This window comes from Rutidosis leptorrhynchoides, chromosome 4 (assembly GCF_046630445.1).
Source record: "Rutidosis leptorrhynchoides isolate AG116_Rl617_1_P2 chromosome 4, CSIRO_AGI_Rlap_v1, whole genome shotgun sequence".
NCBI classification, from domain to species: Eukaryota; Viridiplantae; Streptophyta; class Magnoliopsida; order Asterales; family Asteraceae; genus Rutidosis; species Rutidosis leptorrhynchoides.
In genome coordinates, this window is record NC_092336.1 from 597,160,007 (window position 1) to 597,178,287 (window position 18,281).

General features: G+C 35.9%; 2 protein-coding genes across 2 annotated transcripts; both read right to left on the minus strand.

Annotated features, from left to right (window-relative positions):
* Positions 1 to 11,193: 11,193 nt before the first annotated feature.
* On the minus strand, positions 11,194 to 13,326 carry LOC139842940 (putative pentatricopeptide repeat-containing protein At1g17630). The gene has a single exon (XM_071833038.1). It carries the CDS (start codon positions 13,267 to 13,269, stop codon positions 11,194 to 11,196), a length of 2,076 nt encoding a protein of 691 aa, XP_071689139.1. The 5' UTR covers positions 13,270 to 13,326.
* A 1,600-nt stretch (positions 13,327 to 14,926) lies between these two features.
* LOC139903910 (mediator of RNA polymerase II transcription subunit 9-like) lies at positions 14,927 to 17,725 on the minus strand. Its single transcript, XM_071885834.1, has 5 exons — positions 17,398 to 17,725; positions 17,232 to 17,294; positions 17,066 to 17,146; positions 15,174 to 15,232; positions 14,927 to 15,083 (listed from the first exon to the last, which is right to left on the minus strand). The coding sequence occupies exons 1-5, from the start codon at positions 17,674 to 17,676 to the stop codon at positions 15,023 to 15,025; spliced, it is 543 nt and encodes a 180-aa protein (XP_071741935.1). The 5' UTR covers positions 17,677 to 17,725; the 3' UTR covers positions 14,927 to 15,022.
* Between the last annotated feature and the right edge of the window lie 556 nt (positions 17,726 to 18,281).

An 18,281-nucleotide genomic window follows, 5' to 3' on the forward strand; every position in this document is an offset into this window, starting at 1 on the left:
ATTCTTAGGTCATATTGTCACAGAACGTGGTATTAAAGCAAATCCTAAGAAAATTCAAGCAATTGAAGATATGAAGTCACCAACTAGCAAGAAAGATGTTCAACGGTTACATGGATGTCTAGCAGCATTAACAAGATTCTTGTCCAGAGCAGCTGAAAAGTCGCTTCCATTCATGAAGGTGTTAAAGGGCTGTTTAAATAAAAAAAGATTTTGTGTGGACGGCGGAAGCCGAAAAGGGCGGAAGCCGAAAATGCATTCCAAGAGGTCAAGCAGTTGCTAAAAAATTACCTACATTAACAACACCAAAAGAGGGGAAAACCCTAATTTTATACTTAGCTGTCTCACAGGAAGCAATAAGTTCTGTCCTAATCGCAGAACGAAACGGCGTGCAAATGCCTATATATTTTGTTAGCAAAGTGTTGCAGCTTAGTGAAACAAATTATCCACCACTTCACCGCATGGTTTATGCCCTTGTGCATACTGCACGACGTTTACGAAGATATTTTCAAGGTCATCCCATTTTAGTGTTAACAGATCAACCATTGAAGCAAATACTCCGGCGTCCAGAATCATCTGGCTGTTTAGCAAAATGGGTCATCGAGTTGGGGGAGTATGAAATCAATTTTGCTTCCCGGAATGCAGTTAAAGGACAAATTTTGGCAGATTTCCTCTTGGAGACAAATGAAAAAGTAGAGTATGACAACAAAATGGTACCGTCACAGCATGAGTGGGAGTTACACACTGATGGAGCATCCAGTGAAGAGGGAGCAGGCGCAGGACTAATTTTAACAAGTCCAGACGGTGAAGAGTATACTTATGCATTGAAATTTTGTTTTTATGCTTCAAACAATGAAGCAGAGTATGAGGCATTACTCTCCGGCCTCTGCATAGCGGTAGAAATGGGCATAACAAATTTACGAGCATATGTTGGTTCTCAAATTGTCGCCCAGCAGGTTAATGGAACGTTCGATGCAAGAGATACATCCATGAGGCAATATGTAAAGTTGGTGGAGGCAATTTCAAAGAAATTTGATAACCTTGAAGTCGTGCAAATCCCTCGAAATAAGAACAAAAAAGCTGACGTCTTGAGCAAGTAAGCTACTTTAACCTTTGATCATTTGCACAAACGAGTGTTGGTTGAAGAGCTTAAGGAGAAATCAATACATGGAAAACCAATTATTGCAATAGTTGAAGGAGCTAAGGAAACTTCGATGACTCCATATTTGAGATATTTGCATGACGGATGGTTACCTGTTGATAAGGCGGAAGCAAGAAGAATAAAAGTGACCAAATGTATGAAATTGTTAATGATGTCCTTTATCGAAAATCATACAATGGTCCGTTGTTAAGGTGTTTAACCGATGATGAGGCATTAAAGGTGGTCAAAGAAATGCATGAAGGAGTTTGTTCTCAACACTCCGGTTTTCGTACTGTGGCATCACGGATCATGCGACAAGGGTATTTTTGGCCTTCCCTTTATCGAGATGTCGCAGAAATCATAAAAACATGTGAGAATTGTCAGAGGCATGGTACAATTCAGCGTCTTCCAAAGTATGACTTGATACCGGTGTCATCCGCTTGGCCGTTCTGCAAGTGGGCTATTGATATTGTGGGGCCATTCAATAGAAGCACTGGTAATGCTAAGTTCTTGGTGGTAGCAATCGATTTTTTCACGAAATGGGTTGAAGCAAAGGCTTTAGCAAAAATTACAGGAGAAAATGTCAAGAAGTTTGTCTGGCATGATATTGTATGCCGTTATGGGGTGCCAAATGAAATAGTCAGCGATAACGGCAAGCAATTTGCAGAAAATTCATTTCGGATTTGGTGTGAAGAGCTGGGTATAAAGCAAAACTTTACATCTGTTGCTCATCCTCAAGCGAACGGATAAGTGGAGGTTACCAACAAGGAAATCGTTGCTAGCATTAAGGCACGGTTGGGTCTGAGTCAAACTGGATGGGTGGATGAGCTGCCAAATGTGTTGTGGGCACACTGGACGACGCCAAAGTGGAGCACGGGGGAAACACCTTTCAGTCTAGTGTATGGAACAGAGGCAGTGATACCGGCTGAAATATGTGTGCCAACGCAACACATTATGGCATTTGATGTTGAGGCTAATTCTGAAGCATTAAGGGAGAATCTCAACTTGTTGGAGGAAAGAAGGTTGATGGCCGCCATCCGGCAAGCAGATCACAAGCATAAAATGGAAAAATATTACAACAAGAAAGTGCAGCATGTGCAGTTTGAAGTAGGTGATTTAGTACTACGTGATAATGAGGCAAGCAGGCAAATCAAATTTGGAAAACTAGCCCCAAAATGGGAAGGACCTTATACGGTCACAAAAGTAAATCAGAATGGATCATACATGCTTGATGCGCCTTCCGGCGAGCAATATGAAAGAGCTTGGAATGCAATGAATTTAAAGAAATTTTATGCGTAGCACTATATGCATGGACAGCTTGATCAACTATCAAATGCATGAGATATAGTCATAAATGTAAAAATTTCTTTAAGAATATGAATAATAGCAATTATTCTTATGGAAATATTTTTCATAAATTTTATCCGACCAAGGATTTTTTAGCCTAGGTGTCACATAGCTGTGTGTCATCCCTACCCGCAGAAAGAAAGAAAGCCTTTCGGTGGTAGAAGTACAATCATACTCAAAATGGTTGTATTGATAGTGAGACATGTAGAACTCACTAAAGCATCGAAGCGATGAAACGAATCCACAAAAAATGTCATTACACAACTTATATACACAAAATGCAGAGCAAAACGGAAAACGGACCATGGTGTCCAGCAAAATATTTAAAGGCAAAAATAATTCATAACTTTTCCTCATGAGTTTCATGACGGAAAGCGTATAACGGAGAATATGATTTCAATATTTACAAGCATAATGATTGCAAAGTACAATCTCCATATCTTGTGCATTGTTCACTATAAAAATCTTATTAACTTACAACATCTTTCTAATAATTACAATCAAGTGCAAAATTAAATGTTGTGCAAAGAGTATGTATATAAACATAGAATTTCATTCATCTTGAGGGGTATAATTAAGTACATCGTCTATCGTTACATTTGGTTTTTTACAAAGATTTTCAAGATCAGTAAACTTCATATTTTCTATCAGTGCACCAGCAGCATCAGCTTCTATCATGGCATTCTCATTAATCTTTGATGTAATAACAACAGGCATTAGACTTGGCAATTCTGGCAGTTTTCTTTTCATAAAATTGAAAAAATTTAGTCATTCAGCAGACTTCGCAAGGCGGACAAACTCGTGTATTCTGTGAGACAGAGCTTGACAATTAAAGATACGCTCTACAAGGGCAGGAATTCCAGCAATCATACGTCTTTCATTCTCCTCTTTAGCTTTAAACTGCTCTTTCAAAGCGTTATTCTGCTCAAGTATTTTTTCATTCTCCTTTACTAGTTCATCAATTTTACTCAAGTGCCGCTTTTCTCTGGAGGATAGTTCTTTGACTTGCTCCTTATACTCCACCCTCTGATTGTTGCTATTATCATAAAGCCTCTTCATCGTCTCATATTCCCTCTTTAAGGACGTAGCTATTTGTTCAGTCCTGGCTACTTTCTCCTTTTCAGCAGATAGCTCCTTATTCGTGGTGACTTCATTGTTTTGCAACTCAGATAGGCGTTGAAGGTCATTTAACCCAGAAGCAATGTTCAGAATGATACTTTGTGCTTTAACCTTCTTGGCATCCGCATCAGATAGGCTGCTAAAAAATTGGGCTAGTGAAGGACACACCATGGCATTCAAAAAAGTCATGAAATCTTCGTAAGAGTGTGGTGGTCCTTTTAAAAGGGAGGAAAGCATATTTGTGTCAAGATTGGGAAGCGTAGTTTGTTGTTGAGAAGAACTAGGGCCAGCTCCTTGTTGAGTGGATGACGGAGGAATTTGACCAGTTCTTCTCCTTTTGGCAGAAGGCGGAAGAGTCACTAATGTAGTGTCTTGGTGTGATGCACTAGCTGTTGGAGATAAAGGGAAATTGTTACTTATAAAAGAGTTCCAATATGCTTCACAACATTTCAAGGGTGGCATAAAATATAAGGAAGGGTTTGGATTATAAAATCCACCAGTACTGGGCATACAAGAAAACAAGTACAGGTTTTGGTGTGGTATTTTACATAATTCAGTGTTATCATTTTCATTACCCGAGGCACGACGTTCTCTAGAGGCAACTTGATTCATACCTACGTCTTCTTCTTCTTCTTCTTCTTCTTCTTCTTCTTCTTCTTCTTCTTCTTCTTCTTCTTCTTCTTCTTCTTCTTCTTCTTCTTCTTCCTCCTCCTCCCCCACTTCATCTGTTTTGGGGGTATCATCAATAATTTTCTGAGTAGTAAAGGTAAGATGTGAATAAGACGATGACCGCATGGCGGTAAGCGGAGTAATTTCTGCAAAAGTTTAAAAGTCACAGTGGTTAATTGGATAGATAAAGGAGAGCATCTTATTAAGCGTATGTAGCAAAAATAAACACTTACTCTTCCTCCCAGCAAGAATACAGGCATAACCTTGTGTGATATCCCAATCTTGGCTTAGGGATGTCAGCGAAAGCATATGTTCCCCATATTTAATATCATTGATTTGTTCAGCTTTAATTTTCTTAAACAAGATGTTTTCCTTGGTAACAAGTTTTGGAAAGGTAACTGATACAGTATGCAAGTATTTGCGCCACACTCGAGTAGCTGAGTATTGGTCATCAATTGCATCTTCATTAATAAAGATAAATGAAGCATACCAATTATCGCCGGGATGATCAAGTGCAGGTTTCAGAAATCCATGAACTTTATTGAATGTGAACCAACCTTTTTCATGGCGTGCGATACGTACCAAATGGAAAAATATCCGAACAGATGGCTCTATATTCCTTGAGCGACAATACATTTCAAAAATCAGAATCTTTCGAATTGATGCTGGTTCGAATTGACCAACAGCAACACCGTAAAACTTGCAAACTTCTAAGAAGAATGGTGTAAATGGCAGTCGCAAGCAAAAATTGAAATTGAATGGCCATAAATAACAACCTTGCCAGGGGGCGGCGAGCAGGCTCTGGCATTAATTGCAGGAATCATTGGTTCAACACCAGCTAATCTAGGAAAATGTTGCAGTAGCTCGCCCAAATATTTCTCATTTACTCTGCTATGAATAGCTGAAACATCCTTTATGGCTGCCATTAATGTTCTAATGAAACAGAAGTAAAGAAGGTATTGATGGAAGAAGATGAATACTGTAGAAGGAAGTTGTGAAAGTAAATGATCGGTTAGGGTTTATGGTGGTTAAAAAGCAAAAAGATATAACAGCTGTGATCAGGTGGTGAATTTGGGGGTTTTAATTTCAACCACACACGTGTAAGGACATGATTAAAAAGCGAGCACATCGAAATGTCTTTTTACAGCTAGAGGCGTGTGGGGTATTGTGGCCATGCAAAAACCAATCATCACAATGTCAGTAAATTTCGCCTATCATTTAATGCCTGTAGTGTTTTCCTCGATGCAAGTGGGTAATGAACAGGCTGGTTTGGCGTGCGTTATTAAAAGTTTAATAACTTAATCATTTTTCAAAATGCTTAAGTCATTAAACTGGGGGGACTTAATGGTGTATCCTATCGTATACACACATAAAAGGCACAATGGTTGCATAAAAGTAGCATCAGGAAGACTGAAAACAACAGTTTTGTGGAGTTATCCGTCCAGCGTTCTTCGCTATTCAGGCTGCTCCGTCATGCGTAAGCCCTGAAGGCCGCCTAGCGCGTAAGCCCTGGCCGGAGAACGCCACCTTCAGCGTAAATTTTGGATCACAAGTAACATAACGTATCATTATCTGACACGTGTCCCCGAGCAATCTGGTGGATCTGACACTATAAATAGACCCCTTGAGTCGTCATTTTACACGGTTCAGACATTCTGTCAAACTTGAGAGCTGAGATTTCATCTCTCTCTCTAGCACTTTCTCTCACTAGAAGTCATCCGGCTAGCACTTTTACGCTCTACGGACGACAGATTGATTAAGCCACCCCACAAGTTTCTATACTTGTGAACCGGGTCTGCAGGGATTATTTCCCAAGGGTAAACATCAATCGGCAACACTCCGCCCTCCTAAAGCCAGACTACTTCTAGTATTGTATTGACACACTAAGCCTTACCTCATAAGGAAATAGGTGTTAACAGTAAACAAACAGGTGAATAATACGTATTTACATTTACATTTTATTATATTGTCCGGATTACTTTGTAATGATAGGTATTTTAACACCACCGAACTATTGGTTGAGTGGTAAAAAAACTTCAATTGGTCCGGGCATGTATTCTTGAAAAAAATGTGCGGGTTCAAATCCTGGGGGGGGGGGGAGTTTTCTCCAAAGTTGTGCATCTGGTATCATTCACTTTGTGCATGTCGAATAGTTAACCTAAAGCATTCTGGGTAAGATTTGCGCGATGGATGCGAGGAGTTTCTTCCTAATGGGTGTGTGAGTGGCAAATGAGAAGATTCGATTTCAAAATTGACGTTTAAAAAAAGGTATTTTAACTCAGATGTATTCGATCAAATCGAGTTATCTGATAATCGTTTTGACTCATTTCTGAGCACCTTAAGATGTTATTATGTCACTTAAATTTGAACCAAAACTTCTTGCGATGATGTCATAATGCAACCACTAAACAATTTCTTTCTTTTTTTTAGAAAGCAACAGAATTTCATTCAAACCTAAAGGCTAAAAGGTCATACAAGTAGACAATCTTGTATACTTTAATTTATTTAGTGTTTGTTCTCAGTTTTGTTAGAGCATTCTCAACCATGAAGCCTTTCTTCATATTAACACGCTATCACATTAGCGTTACATCACTATTTCCTTCTCATTTCATTTCTATCATTAACCCATCACATTTTACTACAACCATAACATACTCACTAAATTAATTCATAAAATCAATATACAAATAGTAATGTTATATGTACAAGTAAACCAAACACATACTTCGTGATTCATAAAGTTAAAAATACACGGAATGGTTGGCTAGTGGATATTAACAATGGATCAACATGAAGTTTTCAATAGTGTTATGGTTTTGACAAAGAAATTGGCCAGGATTAAAACTCTCATCGGGAGTGCTCTTATATACTCCAAAAAAAACAGTTGGTGTCTTTGTCAACATCTCCATCAAATGATAAAAAATAAAAAAATTAAAAAATTAAAAAATAAAAATTAAAAAACAATCATACAATGACATCTCATGCTCAACCTTTCGGTCAATCATTTAATTCATGTTATATGAATTTAATCATGTTTTCGTTTTATGGATCATCAATGTTTCGAACCAATATAAATAAAAATCAACGTTTCAAACTAAACTAAAATACGAATCTTGTTCTTCGAAATCGAGATTATGATAACATAATTATCACTCTTTTTTGATAAAAAAAAAAAAAAAAAAAAACCCTTTCTATCATTATATTTTCCATCCATCTATCTATCTATCTATCTATCTATCTATCTATCTATCTATCGATTTATAAAGATTTCCATTTATTGGTCATGTATTTACTAATTCACATTAGATGACTTAGTGTTAACGCGTCATTAAAGATGGGACGGCTTGATCTAGGCCATAGGATGGTGTTGTATTGTTTTTTGCAGTTTTGGTCATTGTATTGTTGTATGGTAGGTTAGAATATACTTAGTCCAGTTGTAAATTGTATTGTAATTTATATATTTTTTACCTTGGAAAAAAAAAATCACTGTAGTACCTCGACCCTTTGATTGTCCGTAATAACAATAATAAAACGAATGACATATTTTTATATGCACTAAAATCATATTCTTACACAAATTATCTAAAGACAAGTATTTTCAGATATCACTACGTTAATCCAATTTCGTCTATAAATCAAATCTAAATCTAATTAGCTTTACAATCAAGGCCGAGTCTAGTATGATAGGTGTGGGGTCCTTTGATCCCACTATTATGAAATTTTCTTTTACATTCTTCTCTTCAAATTGTATAAAAGATCACTAATTTTAATTATATGGTAATATCACCCTATATATTTTGAGGATCTATATGTTTTTTTTAGAATTAAAAAATCAAAGATACCTTTCAAATATAATTATCTTTTGAAAATTTTTTTAGGACCATTGAGTTTCCTTTCTAGATTCGGCACGGTTTACGATCTTTCAACTTTACCAAAATTACTATATATTTTCACCTACTGCAATACAACAACAACAACAAACATATTAAAAATCATATTATAACTTCGAAATCAACTAAATAATTAATAATTATGAAATAATACCTCAACTAGTTTTCATCTTTCATTAACAGCGAATTGAAATAGCGAAAAAACGGTTTTTGATCTGCACATTGTTCTAGGGTTAAAGATTCCACATCAAAATCATAACCAATCTCATCATCAACAAAATTCTTTTCATCGTCGTTATTCTCATTATCATCAATCTGTGTTTGATAATGCGCATCAACTGTTCGATAAAATGAAAGCTGTTGTAAAACAAACTCAAGCTCAGCACGTGACGTTTCAATTTCTGTACATACGTCACGAATGATGCGATAACAACCACCAACGGGATCAATCGTACGAACATCAGCTTCGTAAATGATGGAACGCATCGCATCGTCTTTTTGTTGTTGATTATCGAGGTTACGAATCAGCTTCGTAAGGTTGCATACGCCGAAGAGTTTATGTGCGTTTTGGAATTGGCGGTGGTGGTGTCGTGGAAAGTAAGGTGCGAGAATGCAGTTTGGACCGCATTTTTTACGTTGGAAACGGCAGGCGGCGCACGGTTTGGTACGGATTTCGACGGTTTTATGGTTGGGCATGGCTTTGTTTTATTACCTAAAAAGAAGGGGAAATCTGAGGGGTCCGGGTCCGGCGGGGTTGGGAGAAATGAGGGATTAATTGGTGGTTTTTCTTTTTTTAATTATTTTATTTTTAAGGAGGTTGAAATTTGGAATTTGTTTTTAGTAGGGGTGTATACGAGTCAAAATTTGGAATTTGCTACCCACGAGTTACTCGAGCTTCACTCGTTAAAAATTCGATTTGAGCCGAGTTTAAACGAGCATTAGCCCTAGTTTAAACGAGTTCAAGCCTGAGCTTATTTTAAGGATCCATTACTAAACAAGCTCGAACTTTTTATATCGAGCTCGCGAGTCTAAACGATCTTTTCATATATAATATACTAATTTAATGTTATTGTCTAATGTAGTAATTTACTAAATAAGTGCAAAATAGTTATTATTCTTTACAAAAATATAGAATATAAAAAGTAAAGTGCATTAAACATATCTAAATGTATGCAATAAATAAAATAAATAAATATCGAAATCTAATAAAAATATTATTACATAAACGAGTCAAGTTCGAGCTTTATTAAATTCAGACTAGTCAACTTTATATGTCAGGCTTAAACCGAGTCGAGCTCGAGCTCTGTAAATTCTAAACGAACCGAGCTCGAGCCCAATCGAATTCGACTCGGCTCGTTTACACTTCTAGTTTTGAGAAGGTTGGATACTAGTAACTCAATCGAACCTGTCCAGCTGCAATCATTGGATCGTTTTACTAGGTTATTAATCTTTCAATGCAAAACTATTAACTTCAATGAGAATATCTTCTTAATAATTTTATTATTATTATTGATAAGTCAAATTATATAAACTACAAGTAAGATTTTTAAGTGACTACGTGCTACAATTTTTTTTTATTTTTTTTCTCACGTTAACCACAACTTGATCAATTAAGTTATTATGTAATTCAAGAAAGTCTCAATTTTATTGAAAAACAAATTGATTAATATATTATTAGATGAGAAACATTTTTATTTCTACAAATGAGCTAGTAGTTCAGACTTCGGTAGTACTCGTGCCTTTGATACTGATACCACTATTTGAAAGCTATATAGAGACTGGCATAGGTCTGTGCTCGAGCCTGTCATATGGTTGGTTTTCTAGAGGAGGTAATAGTATGTAATCAGCCCTTCGATGATCTGTTGGTGAGTTGTCAAAGACAATACATGATCAACGTGTTCCTACCGATACATACGTTTTGGAGAACACTTTCACTTCTCAAATCCATATGTTTAATTAAAATGGTAAAAGTAAATAATGAAAATTCAAAGGCGTATATCTAATGAAAAGTCTACATTCTCGTTTTTTTATATTCTTTTAGCAAATACTTTCACTCTCTATCGACATTTTTTGTTTAAAATTGCCTTCAAATGAAAAGTTTTTAGATGTAAACCCCAACTCCTCCAACTAATTTGACACACTTATTTCTTATATAATACATTTTTATCTCCGACAATTTTAATTTCTCAGTGTATGTTTGGAAATAAGTTTTAGAATTTTTAATTTTTATCACAAAATTCCTATATACTCCGTAGTAAAAGGTTATGCTTGGTTATGAAAGTTTAAGCTTTTATTGAGATGGAAAAAGCTTCAAGTAGCTCCTTGTTGAAACGCTATTTCACGTAGCGTTTAAGACATGGCCCATACGGTTTTTCAATATATAGAGATATATCAATATTTAATTTAATTTAATTTAATATATCCAATATAATCGATATAATTTATATATAGAGATGTATTGATATCAAAGTAATTGATATTTGTTATAGTCAATTTATTTTTATATAGGATATTGTGATATTACATACTTCGTATTATATAAGATACAAATTAACGATATTATTATAATATATATGCCAAAAGGCTATCGGCCTGTGTCAAGGTGATTCTCTCCTTTGAAGTTATGGGTTCAAGTCCTACGGTAGACATTGTGTATATATTCGTGTAAAATTGTGTTGGGAGTGTGTTTCCCTTTCTAAAAAAATTATGATATATATAGAACGCATGCATGTTCGTAAGCGGTGTTTGTGAATTTGTATTTGTAAAAAAGTGTATTTATGTGTTGAAAATTTAAATGCTAATTGTGAACTATTACGGAGTATATTTTTTTCTCGCGTCTATTTTTGTCATTTTACCACTTTTTTAATAGCTTCAACTACTTTACCAAACGCCTAATTATATCCAAAAAGCTCGAGCTACTAGCTAACAACTTCAGCTGCACATACCTTCAATGTTTATATAGTTGTCCTTAAAATCTCAAAAAACTCTTAAATATAAACTATAAATACAACTAGCAAAGAATAGTAATATTTAAGTGATGGCAGGTTTCAATTCAAAACTCAAAATTTTGAGCAGTTTATGAACTTCCTTCATCTCACCTTCCACAAACTCACCTGCTGTGAACATATGGACCTTTTTATTCACTTCAATCCAGCTTTGACCTGGAGTTTTAGTCAAACCTCGAGCCCTAGCCGACACCCTCACCTTCGCAGAGTCCTCCCATTGACCACTTTCTGCATATATATTTGACATCAGCATATAATTACCAGTTGCAGGACTAGCATCAAGTATCTTCGAAACCAACTCCTGATCCCAATCGACATTCCTATGCATTCTACTCGAGTTCAAAAGAGCGCCCCAAACGCACACATTTGGTTCTCCAGGCATATTTTTAGCAACTTCACTTGCTTCTTGAAAAAGCCCGGCCCGTCCAAACAGGTCCACCATACAAGCGTAATGCTCAATTTCTGGTTCGATCCCAAACTTTCTTTTCATCTCATTAAACAACTTACGTCCCTCATCAACAAGGCCCGTATGACTACAAGCAGAAAGTAACGAAACAAATGTAACCCCATCAGGGTTACACCCATTATCAATCATTTGTTTGAAAATATTTAACGCAATATCAACATTTCCGAGCATTCCGTATCCTCCAATTATCGTATTCCATGAACATACATCTTTGTTTTTTATGTTCTTGAACACTATATGCGCGTCCTTAAGGCTACCACATTTAGCATACATATCTATCAACCTATTGCCAACCAATAAATAATCATCCATTGCATTTCTAACAATATAACCATGTGTTTCCTTACCAATAACGACTGTTGATAAATCTGCACAAGCTAATAAAAGACTAGTTACAGTTACAACATTCGGTCTCACTTTCGCCCGCTGCATTTTCCTGAAAAGATCCAAAGATTCTGCTGATCGTCCATTTGCTGCAAATCCGTTTATAATCGCGCTCCAGCTAATCACATTAGGCGCAAGATGTTTTTCCGATTTCTCCAACTTCAAGAATGTTGTAAAAGCCTCATCACATAGCCCCACTTGAACATATAATGATATCAAAGCATTCCAGCTGACTACATTCTTAATCTTAATCTCTGCAAACAATTTCTCCACACTTTGAAATTCTGCACACTTTCCATACATGCATAAAAGAGCATTTTTGGTAAACGAATAGTCCTCAAAACCAGCCGTTACAACATATCCATGGATCTCCCTACCTTTGTTTAACACATCCGAATCTTTACAAACAGATACAACCACAGAAATTGATTCAGCTGTAACACTAACAAATTTATTTCTCATCACGTTATACAATCGCAACGTCTCCCAACGCCGACCACACCTAGAATAACTGGACAACAAAGACGTCCACGTCACAATATTCGGCTCCCACCCATCACGTTCCATCCGCCGAAACATCTCAAAAGCACCCTCACAATCACAATTTGAAGAGAAACCAGAAACCATAGTATTCCAAGAAACGAGATTTCTCACAAGCATTTCATCAAACACTTGGCGAGCAACACCCATACGCCCAACCTTCCCATAAGCTACTAACAATTCGTTTGCAACATACATGTTATCTTTAAATCCTGATAATATAGAATGACAATGTACTAAAGCGCATAACTTTACATTACCCATCATAGCACAAGCCTTAATTACTAAAGGGAAACTAAATTCATCAACAAAAACACCAACTTTTTGCATTCGAGTATAAAGGTTAACAGTTTCTTTACACTCATTATTAGTAACATTGGCACGTAACATCGAGTTCCATATAATCGTATCGTAAATACGTTCATTTGGAAGGGTGTTGAAAACATTTTTGGCATCAGTAAGGAGATTAAAATTACTGTATGTAGATATAAGTCTAGAAGGTAAAAAGACAGTTGATAAACCACCAAAATGAATAATTTGGGCGTGAATTTGTTTTGATTGTTTGGCTTTTGAACAGTTTCGTAGAAGGTGATCGAATTGATCAAAAATGTCGTTGGATTTAATTTGGGAGTAAGAAACGGTGTGGCGGGAAAGTAATGCATTGGGGATGTGAAGAAGGTGCTTTGATTTTGAATGAGAAATATGAAGCATGAAGCTTGTTAATTTTGAGCGATAGAAACACGATAAAAACGAACATTTGGTAAATTCATATAGGCTTCAGAGAGAAAGGTATAATATTACTACAGTAATTCAAATTTTATCAGGGGTGGATATGACATGCTTTAGCAATAGGGCGTGAGCTCTGCAGCCTGCAGCCTGCAGCCTCTGTAGACTTGTAAAACCACCGAACCAGAAGAAAAAATTGAAACCAAATTGAATGATTGTCGATTGATTGTTGCATAAATATTAAAGAACCAAAACTCAATAATAAAGCTTATTAAAAGAACTAAAGAATCAAATTGGGGAAAAATTGAATCAGATATATAATATCATGGTGGAATCATGGAGATTATTTATGGTATTGTATAGAAGAGATAAAAAGAAATTGATTATAATGATTTGGAAATCGTCGAATTGATGAGGATGAGGGCATGGGACGTTTGGATGCCCTAGTGATACTGATACGACAAATCAATTATAATTCGTATTTAATTTTTAGCTTCCAGTCCTGATTTGATATAATGATATGGAATAATGGGTTTTTTTAGTTTTTATGAAACAATTTATTGTTTATATGCTCTGAAATGTTGGTCTTAATGAACCTAGTATATGTGAAACTGGATTAATACTATGATGCCCTTTGGATTATGTTGCCCAGGTGCGGTTGCACCTTCAGCCCCGCTCAAAATCCGGCCCTGTTTATCAAGAATACAAAATAATTTTTTATCAAGAATACAAAACGATTTTTTAGTAGGATGGTGATATTCCGGACAAAATAGGGCCTTTACTTGATGGCATAAGTTGAACTTAAGGTAACCATAAAATAAAAATTTGTAGGCTTTTTGAGTTACGAGCTTTCGATCTTTTAAATCAACTAAATCCGAATCCGTATGTAGATATAACCAAAACGGTCACAACTAGTTAAATTTTCGAGCTTTCATTATTTTGATCATATCCCCTTGATTCAAATAGACCAAATATTTATAACTCAAAGGACTACAAATTTTATTTTTAATACGAGGGGTCACAACAGTCATTAACCTAAAATAATAAGTGCCCATTTCTACGCTTCGAACCGGGCTTTCAAAATTAATGAGATGGCCCTGGTTATGATCCTTTTCCTTGGAATATATGTTAATTGTGAGGTTTGAACCCGAAACCACGACCCCAATCACTAGATTATCTTGGGAAGGATTAACACCAAACACATCTCTTTGGTTTAATCTATTAGCATGCTTCAACTTCAAATATCAATATCAGTTGTTCACTTCTTTTGACAAAACAGCATAAATGGGCATACAACCAACTACCAACAACAAGCCTAAGAACCAGTTGGTTAGGTTTTGGTTAAGACTGATGCTTGCTATATGATCCTGAACTTTTTCCTCAATTACAACCAGACTCAATTTTGAAAGAAATCATATTTTGATTATACATGCATATGTGGCTGCTCAGGCAAACAGAAACACAACACAAATTGTGCAAAAAAATGACATTGAATAATTAAGCTCCAAGAAAAACATATTACCAAATTAGATGCAGGATTTACTTGAAGGCAAAAAAGAGTGCATGCTAAATATAACTCTTATTCATTCCTCTTAGTAAAAGGTCTAAGAAAACAAAAACAAAAACAAAAAAAAAACCCTATTTTCTTAATTCATTAATTTCTACCTCTAAAGAAGAATTTAAGTAACAACATCTTAATGTAAGGAAAAGATTATACGTCCACATTCCAGGATAATCACTAATAAATATCAGGCTTTGTAACTTCATCAACAGAATTTCGGTACTTTGCGATCACGTCCCTACAGTTGCAAAGCAATAGATTAGTAAATTTAATTAATCTTATACAAACTACATCGCGTAAGAAATTGTATACATTGAATGCCACGTACCTTCTTTGATTTAGCATTTGTTCAGCTTCTTCAACTTTGTGCTTTTGTCCCTCCACCGTCTATCAACAATCCCAAGTAAACAATATTATAACTTATTCAACAAAATATAGGCCTACCACAAATGATGGATGTGTACTTAAAATGTTTTCGCATAGCATAAAATCGAATGAGTAGCCTTTCATCTCATTTTGGTACAAATATAATTGTAAGACGATAGTAATAATGTAAAATCAAAATTAAGTGTGGTTCACTTATGCATCTTTTTTTTTTTCTTCTTTTTTTGGGCAAAAATAAGGATTATATTAATAAAAATTGATCAATACACAATAAAGGCACGGGATATAGCTGCCCAAAACAAAATAACAGAAACATAAGTCTTGAGAAGAAGAGAGATTCAAAGTCTTCACTATGTCTCATAGAGCAACATACAGACGGAGATATCAAAGTAATCTTAACTCAGTTAACAAGGCACAGTTTCAGTACATAAAATAATGGGGAGAAATAAAACGTGAACCATAGATGAGAAAATGGAAATGCAGGATAAACAGGACAACTTCAAACAACTGTACACTGTGCAAAAGTGGAGCACCAATAATGCTATAATCAGATCAAGATTCCATTCATTTAGAGCTCCAATTTTAGTGCTTCGATAATTATTATGTTTTTTTTTTTTGTTCTTAACCGTTAATCAATAATGTGTTAGGCAAGTAAACTCAAGTCAAACTGAGTTTAAGTTAAGAACTTAGACCACCTGTTATGTGGGCATTGTGGGAGCTTTCTCAACTCCACAAAGCCCCTTCTGGGGCATTCTCGCCTCTAGGATTAAAAAAAAGGGGCGTTTTGCGTGGGATCAAAGGGCTTTCAAGGGGCGTTTTGGAGGCTGTCTCTCCCGCTTGTCTGTGTGTGTGTTCAGTAAATATATAATTTACTTTTTTTTTAACGGCAATTTTGACATCGCATACTCTCATTTGTCACCCACGTAGGGGCGGATTTATGTGGGGACCGGGCGGCGCCCCCATTGGATTTCCAATTTTCAGTGTAAAAATTTTGAATTTTTCGACTTTGCCCCCTGTGGATTTTTTTTGCCCCAAAACCTTCAAATTTTGCCCAAAATTCTCCAAACTTTGCCCCAAAACCTTCAAATTTTGACCACAAATCTTCAAATTTTGCCTCAAAACCTCCATAATTTGCCTACAAACTTCCAATTTTTGCCCCAAAACCTTCATATTTTGCCAAATAGAATTGCTACGGTTTAAATTTTTTTTTGACCCCGGTGAAAAAAAATCATGGATCCGCCAATGCAACCACACACACGTTCGGGCGGAAACCCGAACCGCTAACCAAGGGGACATCGAACCACAATCCATACGGGCATGTGGTCGAGCCTTTATCCCATCGAGCGGGCCGGTAAAACCTCCCTATAGGGTATATATACCACCACTATTAGTGTTCAATTGGTTTACAGAAATCAGGGGCATCGCTAAGGATCGAACCCATGACCTCTCCCTATCCCATGACTCAAGGACATGGGGTGAACCGTTGGGCTATGCCCGCAAGTTCACCCCCCTCCACCCAGAAAGCCCCCTCACAAAGCCCACCATAAAACCTTTTCTCACAATTTTATTACAACCGTGCCACGTCTGACGTCACCTATAAAACTCCCAGAAAGCCTCAACAATGGTCTTAATACATGACTACATATCACACTATCCTTTGTGGGGGAGTCATGTGACGCCTAGTTAACTTGCTCTAAATAATTGGCTAGAATGTAGCTAGCGTGCATTTGTTAGCTAACTTGTGTTTGTTCAACATCAGTTAATCTAAATGTACGTACAACGAACAGAACGAGCGACAAGTAAACATCATAAGTTATGCACACGCAACAAACGTACCGCAGCTTTAGAGGCAATAGATCCTGATATAGTGTTCAAGAGCTGCTGGCATTTCTCAAAGTGGTTGCTCAATTCAGTAACCTTCAATATTCAATATTTGATATTTCAGTAAGAAAAACAAACAGATTAAAACAAATAAACGGTCAATTGCACAGAGAAAACTGACCAGTGTATCAAAATGCTGATCTCGAGTTCCATTTTCAATTGCATCTGCTAAATTCTCCACCAACTATATAAAATAATGAAAAGAAACATTAAGTGGTAATTAACAAAAATTATAGAATTTAGGGTTAGGGTTTAATACGTTTTGAAGGAGAAAGTGGGTTTAATACGTTTTGGAGGAGAAAGTGTGAAGCGAGTGACTGTGAAGGTTGTTGTGGTGGTGGTGGTGGTTGTTGCTGTTGAGATATCTTATAGCTCTGTTGCTGTTGTTGTGGTAATTGAAATTGTTGTTGTTGCTGCTGAAATTGTTGTCGTTGCTGCTGTTGAAATTGTTGTTGTTGAATGTATAAATGGTCTTGAGTGGATGACGGTGTTGTAGGATTGCTGATGGTTGGGATCATGTTCCAGTTTCCACCTCCAAATTGATCCATGTTTAAACACTTGCACATTCAAATCTTTACGGTTGTTTCTTCTTGATAGAGAAAAAGTGATGGAAGAAAACCGGTTTTATTGTTTTAATATATTGAGCAAGTAAAATCATCATACCTTTGATTATCTTTTGTGATTTTATTTATTTATTTATTATTTTTTTGGAAATTTAGTGTGACTCAAAGATTCTAGAACTAGAACGTTACACACAACCCAAACTAACAGTATCAAATTTCAGGTAATAATCATATATAGTCGAGTCGCAAATTACAATAAAACTGGTTCATTGACCCGTGAATTCACATGTTGATGAAGAATTCTACGTTATAAGATTAGTTTCATTGACCCATTATATATGATTATCAATTGGTCTAACGATTTCCAGTTACATTACAAACTAACAGTATCAAATTTCAGGTAATAATCATATATAGTCGAGTCGCAAATTACAATAAAACTGGTTCATTGACCCGTGAATTCACAGGTTGGTGAAGAATTATACGTTATAAGATTAGTTTCATTGACCCATTATATATGATTATCAATTGGTCTAACGATTTCCAGTTACATTACAACATCCAAACACTTGCTAAAATATTATAATATTAGTTTCATTGACCCGTTA